Source organism: Schistocerca americana, chromosome 3 (genome assembly GCF_021461395.2).
Source record: "Schistocerca americana isolate TAMUIC-IGC-003095 chromosome 3, iqSchAmer2.1, whole genome shotgun sequence".
Taxonomy (NCBI): Eukaryota; Metazoa; Arthropoda; class Insecta; order Orthoptera; family Acrididae; genus Schistocerca; species Schistocerca americana.
The window spans coordinates 777,236,470-777,248,534 of record NC_060121.1 but is presented as its reverse complement, the minus strand read 5'-3'; the positions used below and the strand labels follow the sequence as shown (position 1 = coordinate 777,248,534).

Genomic DNA, 12,065 nt, shown 5'->3' with positions numbered 1-12,065 from the left:
GCGAAGCCGCGGTCTAGGTGTACACCATGGAGGTGTTTGTGAAGGAACCTCAAGTACAGGTGGTAAATGCAAGGACTCTAGTTCAGGGAGAAGGGATCGCCCACAAACTGCAATTGTTAACCCTGACCTGGGCCACCAATGATGAAGATGAACCACCGTGGGTGGGAAAAGGAGACGGTAATTCGGATGCACAGAAGAACTACAAACATGTGCAACGTAACTGGAGAACAACTGCGCATGCCTAACCTGCAATGGGAGGACTCCGGCCTCCACAAGGACACTGGTCACCGGACTCGTCCTAAAAGCTCCTGTTGCTAGGTGAATGTCACAGTGGTGCATTGGGTCAAGTAAAAACAACACTGAGGGTGCTGCCAAACCATAAGCCACACTCCCATAGTCAAGGTGGGACTGAACAAGGGCTCTGCAGAGGTGCAGCAGCGTAGAGCGATCTGCACCCCAGTTGGTGTTGCTCAGGCAGCAGAGGGTATTGAGGTGCTGTCAGCACTTCTGCTTAAGCTGACTGAGGTGAACAAGCCAAGTCAATCGGGTGTTGGAAACCAGTTCTAAGAGTTGATAGGTCTCCACTATAGTGAGTGAATCATCATCAAGGTAAACTTCTGGTTCCGGATGAATGGTACGATGCCGGCAGATGTGCACAACACACGACTTTGCGGCCGAAAACTGGAAACTGTAGGCTAGAGCCCATGACTGCACCTTGTGGACGGCTCCCTGTAGCGATGCTCAACAACACCAGTACTGGTGGAGCAGTGCGAAATGCACAAGTCGTCTGCATAGAGAGAAGGTGTGACGGACGGCCCTGCAGCTGCTGCTAGACCATTAATGGCCACTAAAAATTGAGATACACTCAATACGGAGCCCTGTGGGACCCCATTTTCCTGGCTATGGAGGGGAACTAGGGGAGGCACCAACTTGCACACAGAAAGTACAAAGTGACAGGAAACTGTGGATAAAAATCGGGAGCGGTCCTTGGAGACCCCATTTGTATAATGTGGCAAGGATATGATGACACCAGGTCGTGTCATACGCTTTTCTTAAATAAAAAAAGACGGCAACCAGGTGTTAGCATCTGGATAAGGATGTTCGGGTGGCAGACTCAAGGGACACAAAAGTTGAGTTGAGCTGAATTGGGGGAAGAGACAAAACAGCGAGGTCATCGGTCTCATCAGATTAGGGAAGGATGGAGAAGGAAGTCAGCCGTGCCCTGTCAAAAGAACCATCCTGGCATTTGCCTGAAGCGGTTTAGGGAAATCACAGAAACCGTAAATCAGGATGGCCGGACGTGGGATTGAACCATTGTCCTCCCGAACGCGAGTCCAGCGTGCAAACCACTGCGCCACCCCGCTCGGTCAGGGCACAAGATTATCAGTGGTAGAGCGACCCTGGCAGAAGCCGCCCTGACATGGAGCCAGCATACCACGTGACTCCAGGACCCAACCCAACTGCTGACACACCATACGTTCCAGCAGCCTACAAAGAACATTGATGAGGCTGATGGGCCGTTAATTATCCACATTAAGCGGGTTTTTACCGGGTTAGAGCACCGGAAAGATGGTGCTCTCCCGCCATTGTGACGGAAAGACACCACCACATGTGGTTGAAGATGATGAGGATAGGTCACTTGTAGTCAGATGAGAGATGTTTAATCATCTGACCGTGGATCAGATCTGGCCCAGGAGCCGTGTCAGGGCAATGTGCAAGGGCACCGAGGAGCCCCCACTATGTAAATGGGGTGTTATAGGGTTCACTGTGGCGTGTAGCGAACAAGAGGACTTTCCATCTGCCGTTTGAAGATGCAAAAGGCTGGGGGGGGGGGGGGGGGTAGTTCTCCGATGCAGAGGCTCGAGCATAGTGCTCAGTAATCGTGTTTGCGTCAGCAGATAACACGCCATTGATGTTAATGGCGGGTATACCAGTTGGGGTCTGGTACCCAAAAAAGATGTCTGATCTTCGTCTAAACTTGGGCTGTTGATGTATGGCATCCAACGGTCGAGACGTATCTCTCCCAACACTCCTGCTACTGTCTTTTGATAAGCTGGTGAACACTGGCACAGAGCCACTTGAAGGTTATGAGGTGCTCCAGTAAAGGGTGCTGCTTATGCTGCTGTAGGGCTCGCCGATGCTCCTTAATTGCCTCAACGACTTCCAGCGACCACCAAGGGACTCCCTTTCACCGGGGGGGCACCCTAAAGAGCGAGGGATCGCGTTTTCTGCAGCAGTAACGATTGTTGTAGTCCCGTGCTCAACCATCACATCGATGTTACCTTGTCAATGGTGACCACAGAGGATAATGTTTCCCAGTCTGCCTTGTTTAAAGCCCATCTGAACAGGTGTCCATGGGTCTGACACCGGGGCAGTGACAGGAAGATGGGGAAGTGTTCACTACCACACATGTCATCTTGTGCTCTCCAGTGGATAGATGGGAGAAGTTCTGGGCTGCAAATGGATAAATCAGTGGCCAAGTAACTACCACAAGCCACACAAAAATGTGGCGGCGGCCCCAGTATTTAAGACGCAGAGGTCGAACTGAGACAGTAAAGTTTCAACATATCTACCTCGGCCAGTAAGCACGGTGCCACCCCACAAGAGGTTATGAGCCTTAAAATCTCCCAATAGTAGGAAAGGTTTAGGGAGTTGGTCAATCAGTGCAGCTAATACATTCAGGGATACTGCACCATCTGGAGGAAGATGTACATTGCAGACAGTTATTTCCTGCGTTGTCCTTATTCTGACAGCCACAGCTTCAAGAGGGGTTTGAGGGGGCACAGTGTCACTTCAGACTGAGTTCACGACATAAACGCAAACTCCACCTGACACTCGATTATAGTCGCTACGGTTCCTGTAATATCCATTATAGCCACAGAGGGCAGGGGTCCGCACGCATTCCCAGGAACCAGTTTTCCTGGAGAGCAATGCAGAAAGCAGGTGTAAAGCTGAACAGTTGCCGCAGCTCAGCCAGGCGGTGGAAAAAACCGCCACAATTCCACTGGAGGATGAAGTCGTCATGAGACTGGGAAGGTATGGAACATTCAATGAGGCAGTTTACACCTCTGGGTCACCTGCTGCCACTGCCTTATTGCCTGAGTAGTCTATATCCATCGAGTCTGAGGGTCCGGCAAGATCTATGTCCTCAGCAGACGCCAGAATCTCCAACTTATCCCCAGATGCAGAGCTTATAGGTAGCGGTGGTGTAGGTGCCACCGCAATTTCAGGACCTTCTTTTTGGACTTTTCTCACTGCTCCTTGGGTTTCTCTGGCTGGGAGGACTTCACTAATTCAGTCTCCGGGACTGATAAGTGTGAAGCCCTACAACCAGCTGCTTTTGGGCACTTCAGCCACTGGCGGGGGTCATCTCTCCCATTAGCAGAAACCTGGAAGGGAGTGACCCCTTCTTTGCAAGAGGAGCTGAAGAAGACTTAGGCTTCTCCGGCTGAGAAGTGGGGACTGGTGTCCCCAATGGTTTGGGGGGGGGGGGGGGGGGGAGACTGCTCCCAAGGTAGGTGGTGTGGCAGCAACAGGGGGGAAAGTGCCCCCCCACCATCAAGGGGGCAGGTGCAGCCTTCTGGCTCTGAGAGCTAATTGGAATTCGCAGAACTGATGGGGCTACAACTGTTCTTGTAGCAGTGGCATATGAGGAGGTCATAGCCACAGGATGTAGGTGCTCATATTTTCTCTTAGCCTCAGTGTAGGTCAGGCAGTCCAGGGTCTTGTATTCCACGATTTTCCTATCTTTCTATAAAATCCTGCAGTGTGGCGGGCAATGTGAATGATGCTCTCCGCAGTTGACACAGGTAGGAGGCGGGGCACATGGATTACTGGGATGTGATGGACGTCCACAATTGTGACATGTGACTCTGGAAGTACAGCGGGAAGACATACGGCCAAACTTCCAGCACTTAAAGTGCCGCATTGGGGGAGGGATATATGGCTTGACATCACAGCGGTAGACCATCACCTTGACCTTATCAGGTAAGGTGTCGCCCTTGAAGGTCAAGATAGAGGCACCAGTGGCAACCTCATTATCCCTCGGACCCCAATGGATGCGCCGCACAAAATGAATACCTCGTCGCTCTAAACTGGCGTGCAGCTCATCATCAGACTGCACAAAAAGGTCCCTGTGGAAGATAATACCCTGGACCATATTTATGCTCTTATGTGGCATGATGGTAACAGAAACATTCCCCAACTTGTTACAAGTACGTGACTGGGCAGAGGATGCTGTTTTTATCAATACTGACCCAGACAGCATTTTGGAAAAGCCCTCCACTTCCCCAAACTTTTCCTCTAAATGCTCTACAAAAAAAACTGTGGCTTCATCGAAACAAATGAGTCCCCATCAGTACTTTCTTGCATTGTACTGAGACTTTGAACACTTAGAGACTGCTGGTGTTTAATCACCAGCAAGTGATGACGTGGTATGCTTCATCACGTGTCATCTGCCCTGATGCCCCCCACTCCTACCAGGGGCCCTCCCCAGGGCACCACTGAGCTGCACAAAAGGCCACCTGGCAGGATGGCCACTGCTGGGAGTCCCAATGCCCCAGGGTGACAGGCACCCTGGCATGGTTGGGGAGTTAACGGCGCAGGCATCAGCAGAACAATCCCTGTGTTGTCAGGGGGCTACAACCAACAGGGTACATGGTGGCCTCACCACAATGGACTGGCTACCATGCTGGATATCAGGTGCAAAGAAGTCCACGGTCATCGTCGGCACAAGAAGAGACACTGCATAGTGCTTGGTGGAAAATGCACCCAGGAAGGCGTCCTCACCCAAGAGATGGTGAATGAGCTGGACTGTAGTCCGACGATGAGGAAGTGGGCTAAAAATCTCAAGGCACGATGGACACGATGCACCATGTAAGGCGCCCTTTCCCAATTGGCTCGCTCTTCAGGAAAATTTTGAAAAATGGAGGTCAAACCCCCACAGGGGATCATCACATAAAGGCCGAAACATGTGTGACTTCTTTTTGTCATCTCATACAATAGGCAGGCATACCTCGGGCCTGTTCTAACCCCCGGACCCGCAGGGGAGGTCTGTGAAGGAATAAACATGTACTACTGTAGTGGGTGTTGGTTTTGTACGGAAGTTGGCTACTGTAATGTGTTCACTAGGCTGTTCATACCAGTTTTTCACAATTCCTATTTTCTTATTCATTATTAAACCTACTCTTTCATTACCCTTTTCTGATTTTGTGTTGTTAACCTAGTACTCACAGAACAAAAAATACTTTTCTTCCTGCCTCCGCACTTCATTTATTCCCATTATATCTAACTTTAGCCTATCCATGTTCCTTTATAAATTCTCTAATCTATCCACCTATAAGGGTTATAACATTCCACAGTTTGGCACGCAGAACACCAGTTTTGTTTTTCCTTGTAACATCCTCCTGAGTAGGCCTGCCCAGAGAGCCCGATGGGGGACTATTTTACCTCTAGAATATTTTACTTATGAGGGCACAAAAATCATTAAGGCATATAGCAGAGCTGCATGTCCACAGGAAATTGAACAGCTGTAGTTTACCCTTGCACTTAGCAAGGAATTTTAGTTAATGTTACATAGCCAGATCAGTTTATTACCCAGACTGTTGTCCATAAAAGTACTGAAAAGGTTTGTTGCCTCTTTTCAGTAATTGGTCTAGCTTCTACAATGATAACCCTCCAAGGTGGTTGCATCCACAGTTTCTTGTATCTTTGAGGCGTGCATGCCCCCCACCTCAGCAAGATTCATGGTTTGTGAAGGGATGTACCTAATAGATTCATAAATAAATATTGTTTTGATTTGATTTATTTTTGGGAGGATGGAATACACTGTATAAAATAAAGACATTTTTGCTTATGAGAAGCTTATGTGTGCAGCTGAGCATTCCTTAGCCTTTTCCAATCCTCTATTGTACCTCTGGGGAGTTTGGCTGAAGTCTCCTTTTCATGTAAATTACTCTGTAGAGAACCTGGGAGGTGGTGTTATGAACCTTGATAAATACGATGTACTACATTCCACTGAAACATCTGAACATTTGCAGGCACAAGGCAACTTCTGAAGTTGTGAATGATGCGATATCTCACTGTTAGAGGCAAACACTTTATATGCGGAGCTTCCAAACTGTATCAATATGAAGTCACTTTCGCATGGCATAAAAGATAAGAACGAGGAAATAAATTTCTAGAACTACTCTGCAAGCCACGGTGAACTGCATGGCAGAGAGTACGTCACATTGTGCCAGTTATTAGTGTTTGTTCCTGGTCCATTCACGTATGAGTACGAGAAGAGTCAGTGTTTGAATGGCTCTGTGTGTGCGTTGACATATATTCCTAGACTCATCATTTCAAGCCAATTCTTAAAACTTTGTTAATAGACTTTCTTGGAATAGTTTACGTCTATCTTCAAGAGTCTTGCCAGTTCAGTTTCTTCAGCATCAATATAACACTCTCACACAGGTCAAACAAACCTGTGACCATTCATGCTGGCCTTCTCTGTATATATTCAATATCCCTTGTTAGTCCTATTTGGTATGGGTACCACACACTTTAGCAATATTCTGAAATGAGCCTCTACTGTCACTCATTTCCTGTAGCAATAAGCCATATGCTTACATTCACAAGTGTCACACATCAAAAACCTCCTCTGTATTGATAGGTATCAGATGACACAGAAACTAAAATTCTGAATAGTGACCATGTCTTACAACATAACTGCTAAACTAAAATTATTCAAAACAAAAGAAAATAATAACTTGGAATTAAAATATTTATTATTGGTCAAGAGTTATTTCGGAGTACTGACCTTACCACAGTCTCGACAAATAAATGGTTTTTCACCAGTGTGAGACCGTCGATGTACTACAAGATGTGATGAGTACATGTATGACTTCCCACATTCCTTACACACAAATGGTCTCTCTCCTGTATGAGTACGGCGGTGATGTGACAGGTGCGATGATTGTGCGAAAGTCTTCCCGCACTGTTGGCATGTGAAGGGCCTTTCACCTGTGTGTGTCCTTGTGTGTACTGCTAGGTGAGATGAATAGCAGTACGACTTCCCACATACCTGCAAACACAAACAATTAGAATGGCAGTCAACACAGAAAAACAACATTCATTTTAATTCTGTATTCAGTCTCACACACACACACACACACACACACACACACACACACACACACACACACGCACACACACACACGCTGAAGTTGCCAGCCAATGCCGGATCAACAGAAGGGGGTTCCAGGGGCTGACACTTCTGCGAGGGGGACAACAAGCGGAGTCCCGCCTCATGATCGACCAAACTACTGATTACACCATTCCAGGCCACTGATCCTGCTCAATATGTCTTAACATGTCCTTCAACAACAGTCATCAAATGGAAATGGGATTTAAACCACCAGCAAGTCATCACAGCTGAGTCGCCCTATGACACACAGCCTGTGTCAGTCGTCACTGAATCTATGACACTGCCTTCACAGGACCACAAACCAATGACTGATGCTCGACTATCCAACCCGGGCAAAGACATGTCGTCTTGCTGCCACACTACCACCCCATCCTACGGTCATCAGCCGCCATTCACCAGCATACTGTGGTAGCTGGGCCACTGCTACTCCCCACGAGGAATGCTGCATTGGCACACCTGAGGGATGGAGATCAGATGGTTCGAACCATATTTGTTAGTGTTTATTGATAAAGTGATATATAAACATATTGGCTGTCCTCTTTGCCTTCTCCACTACCAACCTCAAATAGAGAAACAGTCGCCCACTCCTATGCTGCAATAAAAATTGTTACAATATTTTGTGTCAGAATACCTGCTGGAACTGTAAATGGTTGTCCAATGGGGCATTGAAGTGAAAGATGTGCAGCAGCAGTGGTGGTCTGTGCAAGTTTTTATGTAAGTGACAGAACAAAATGTTTTATTTTGGACCTGTCTCATTGTGTCTGTCCTTTCCTGTCTATTTTGATTAAACTATACGCTTGTGGTGGCAGTGTTGAGCGAAACGGCTGTACATGAGAAAGCAACAACCCAGGAAACAATTCAACATCTACTACATGAGGTAGCTAAGGCTAGAGCTGACGAGGTAGCTAAGGTTAGAGATGACGAGGTTTTGTGTAGAGGGAGAAAGAATGGAAGGCCATCTTCTGTTGTGTCTTCACCCATCCTTGATTCTGGTATGGCCTCATTGGTGATACTGGGATCTGGTGAAGGTAGTTTTGTATTTACAGACAGTTTGGACACGGATGTGAAATTAGGGAACTGGAGTGATGAACAGTCGTTAAGTGCAGCTCATTTAAAATTAGTAGGGAATGCCAAGTCATACACTATGTGCAATGAGAAATTGCAGGACACTCAGTGTTTCGCAGACTTTCAGAAAAGGTTAGTGGACATTTGTAGAAAGAAGAACAGCTTGCAGCATTACTGTGAATAATTTAATGATGTATCACAGCAGCAGGGAGAGTCAGTAAGAGTTTTGTGGACCATATCGGGCAAATCTTTGTCAATGCCTATGAATCAATGAGTGATGACTGTGCCAATAAAGCCACTTTGCTGGAAGCAGAACAATGTGCACATGATGCATTTCCGCAGGGCCTGCCATCTGAAATGTTACAGAAAGTAAGCATAGAGTTTCCAAGAGACCTGGACGAAGCAGTGACAACTGCAGTAGCTTTGATTCTGTAGAAGACCCAGGGAGAAATGGGTATCCCTTAATGCACTGGTAGACTGTTACAGGTATGGTGCTCCAGGACAAATTCAATTTTTCCATACGAAAGTACAATTTCAAATGTGGAGCAGCACTCTCTTCAAAAATGTTCCAACGCACATAGATGGCCAAATCAGTGCAACACTTGCCTTCTGCGTTAAATGGTCTGTGGGGTGATGTGACCACTGTGCAACGCTCCCAGTAAGTTTTGACTATGGGAGATCCTAGAGCAAAATCAGTAACAGACATTTCTCTATTTAGCTATATAAAGGAAAGGTCTTGTAAGTTGTTTTTGGATACAGGATCACAGGTAATGGTGGCTGGAGGGAGAGACTTCTGAATGTGCACGGAAGTTCTGCTTTTCGTGGGCGTTGCCTACGTCATCATTCTGGGTCTGGACTTGCTGAATAAACATCACACTAAAGACTATCCACAGCAGACCTGGAAACAGCTGAGCACAAAGGATGAGGAGCCATGGACTACTGCATTGCGGTAAATTACTGGTGGTCACAGTGGAAACAATACACTGAGGACTTCATAAAGAGCTTCATCCATTGCATTCAAAGATTTTTCATAGAGTGTTCGCAAATACAACTGCAAAGGCTGCATGAAGCAGATAAACCTTTCACTAAACATAATCAATCATTTTTTGAATGTACTTGGCCATAACTGCCATAACAAACCAACAATCAGACAGTAGCTCACGCTTTCATTAACCACTGGCTATTGAAATTCGGCACACCGGAAGCAATAGCAACAGACCAATGCACGAACTTTATGTCTGAATTTTTTAAGCAGCTATCTCGACTACTGCACATTAAGAAGTTACAAACTTGCCCTTCAAGTGAACAATAAAACATGAGACAGGGCATGGGACATTGAGCAAAATACTAAGTTGTTATGAGAATAGTAGTCACGATAATTGGGACACCCTGTTACTGCATGTCATTAGTGCGTATAATTCAAAAATCCTCAAAAACACATATATTTCACTCTACGAGATCCTTTTTGGTAGAAAAACTTCCTCATATTTTGAATTATGTCAACCTATTTCCAGGGGAGGATGTATCCTATGTTCAGAACGTTACTGAAAGGCTAGGCTAAAAGGAATAAGGTGTCAAGTGAAAAAAGGACACAAAGACTCTTGAAAGACAGGAAAACATTCACAATAAGAAAGCAAAATTATCTAAGTATCACACTGGACAGTGAATTATGATGTATAACCCTCATGTCCTGATGGGTAAAACAGAGAAATTAATCCTGAAATACTAAAGACCCTATCACGTAGTCTAAACGACATCCCCAGTTAATGTTAAATACAACTCCCTGCCCAAACCCACAGTTGTCCTTTGAGTAGAAACTGCCCATTTCAAGGTGGGCTGGAAGCTCTGCCTCAATTGCTGGAACTCCTTCTGAAGGGGGAAGGGACTCGAGTAAGGAAAGCACAACAAAAGGGTAGAAAATGACGCAGAGTGTACCCGAGATTGTTCCGCCACATTCATACATCTTAAGATCATGAGGTGAGTTGAATATTCGTAATTATTGGTCAGTTTGAATTATGCCTATATTTATGATGCGTTATTTCTACAGGAACGGTTCATGGAGGACATTTGCATATAGGAAATTGGTTATAGAACTGTTAATAGAACATTAGTGTGTCTAATTTAAATAAATTGTTTTGTTTTGTATGTAGCTGGTATAGTAACAGCTAAGCAGACAGAAAGTGGGTTGGTAGCAAGTGAGTGTATGTGTGACACGCTTTGGTGTGTAGCCCTAAGGGTTGAAGGTTCTTTACAACTGATGTTTTCTTGCCCATTTCAGCCATTTAAGATGAGGGATTTGAGGAAGTACTACTCTCCACCGTTGAGCCACTGGAGTGCTGTGCCAGGTAAGTCACTGTTTGCCCCACGTTTTGCTCTGAGAAGCCCACAACTAAGGTCAAAGAGGTCATTACAAATAAAACTGAATTTTTCCAGAAAATAGGGTCACACTGGCTGAACTCTAAGTACTGAAAATTATAGTAGTCATTGCCACCTGCTGTGACCAAGGACATTTTGGCAGTGCCCAGCACATGAAGCTACAAGGTCAGGGATTGCTAATGAATGGTACACAATGCAACATTTCAGATCTCACTTTCTGGTTATTAACAGAACCGCAACTCTAAACACCAGCTACTCATTAATTCATCTTCCGGACCCACCTTTCAAAGTCCTGCCCAAGGAAAACCCGTCTTTCCTAAACAACATGTTAGACGCACTTCTTCTAGCTACCCTGCACCAGATGACAGCAGCACAATATGATCATGTGACAATGGGAGATCTACTCAACCACATCAGGAAACATAAGAACAAATGAAGAGATCAATTCAAAACCATAGGGATTACCACATCTGCCATTTGTGTAATTCTGAACATAGTAAGTATTGTGTACTGCCACCTCGGATGTAGAATTGCCCAAATCCTATCCTTACCTTCCTTCAGGCAGCGGATCCACAACAATACAACAGTCATCCCAGTACCAGTGAAGAAGTGACTCAACCACAGTGAACATTAACAAATTGTGAAAGAAAAAAGGGTGTAGAAACTCATTGCTTAAGCACTGTAAGAGGGGAAATACTGTACCGACTGTAAATATAATGAAAAGGAGGACACAGCAGTCTTATTCAAGCAATGAATACATGTGAAAGTGTCTGGTTAGTCAGACCAACAAAACCAGAATCCAGAAGACTAGATTAGTCCAAGGAGGGAGGAAATGTAACAGCTCAAATACTGAGAGCCAGTACCACAGCCCAGCAACCTAAGTCAGGCCACAGTTGCTCGCCAATGCCCTGCCAGCTCAGCAACATCAGCAGACACAGCTTCTGTAGTCAGAGCTTTCACGTTAGGAATGTCACACCGACTCCCTTTGCATGACTGATCAACCCCCTGAGTGCGCTACACCAGTCCATCGACTGGTTACAGATATTCTGACACGGCCTCGTTAAACATGATCTTCAGCACATGGAAATGGGATTTAAACCACTAGGACCAGCCCCTCAGCAAGTCTTAACAGCTGGGCTGTTCAGCCTGTATCAGTCATCACCTAATCCATGACACTGCCTCCACCAGCATGTGAATTAACAAGTACTATCTTTAGTGTTCAACCCAGGCACAAAGACACTGGCTCACTGCTACACCACAGGAAACGCTTGCGTCGACACACCCTTACCCAAGTACTGGGGACCGAGGATCACCACCCATCATCTGTAGTCTGTTTCAGATGTCCTGAACTGCATCTGTTTGTGTTCATTAATAAAGTGTTTAATCAACTGACTGCTGCCTTCTTCACCCGCTACATCGCCAACCTACAGCTGAGAAC

General features: G+C 45.9%; 1 protein-coding gene across 1 annotated transcript in view; it reads right to left on the bottom strand.

The window, feature by feature from the left end:
- Window positions 1–12,065, bottom strand: part of LOC124606968 (zinc finger protein 239-like) — a 97,805-nt gene that overhangs the window by 68,659 nt on the left and 17,081 nt on the right. Inside the window, exon 3 of the mRNA XM_047139106.1 lies at window positions 6,800–7,063. Within this exon, the coding sequence (XP_046995062.1) occupies window positions 6,800–7,063 (264 nt within the window). The remainder of the gene's footprint in view (window positions 1–6,799; window positions 7,064–12,065) is intronic.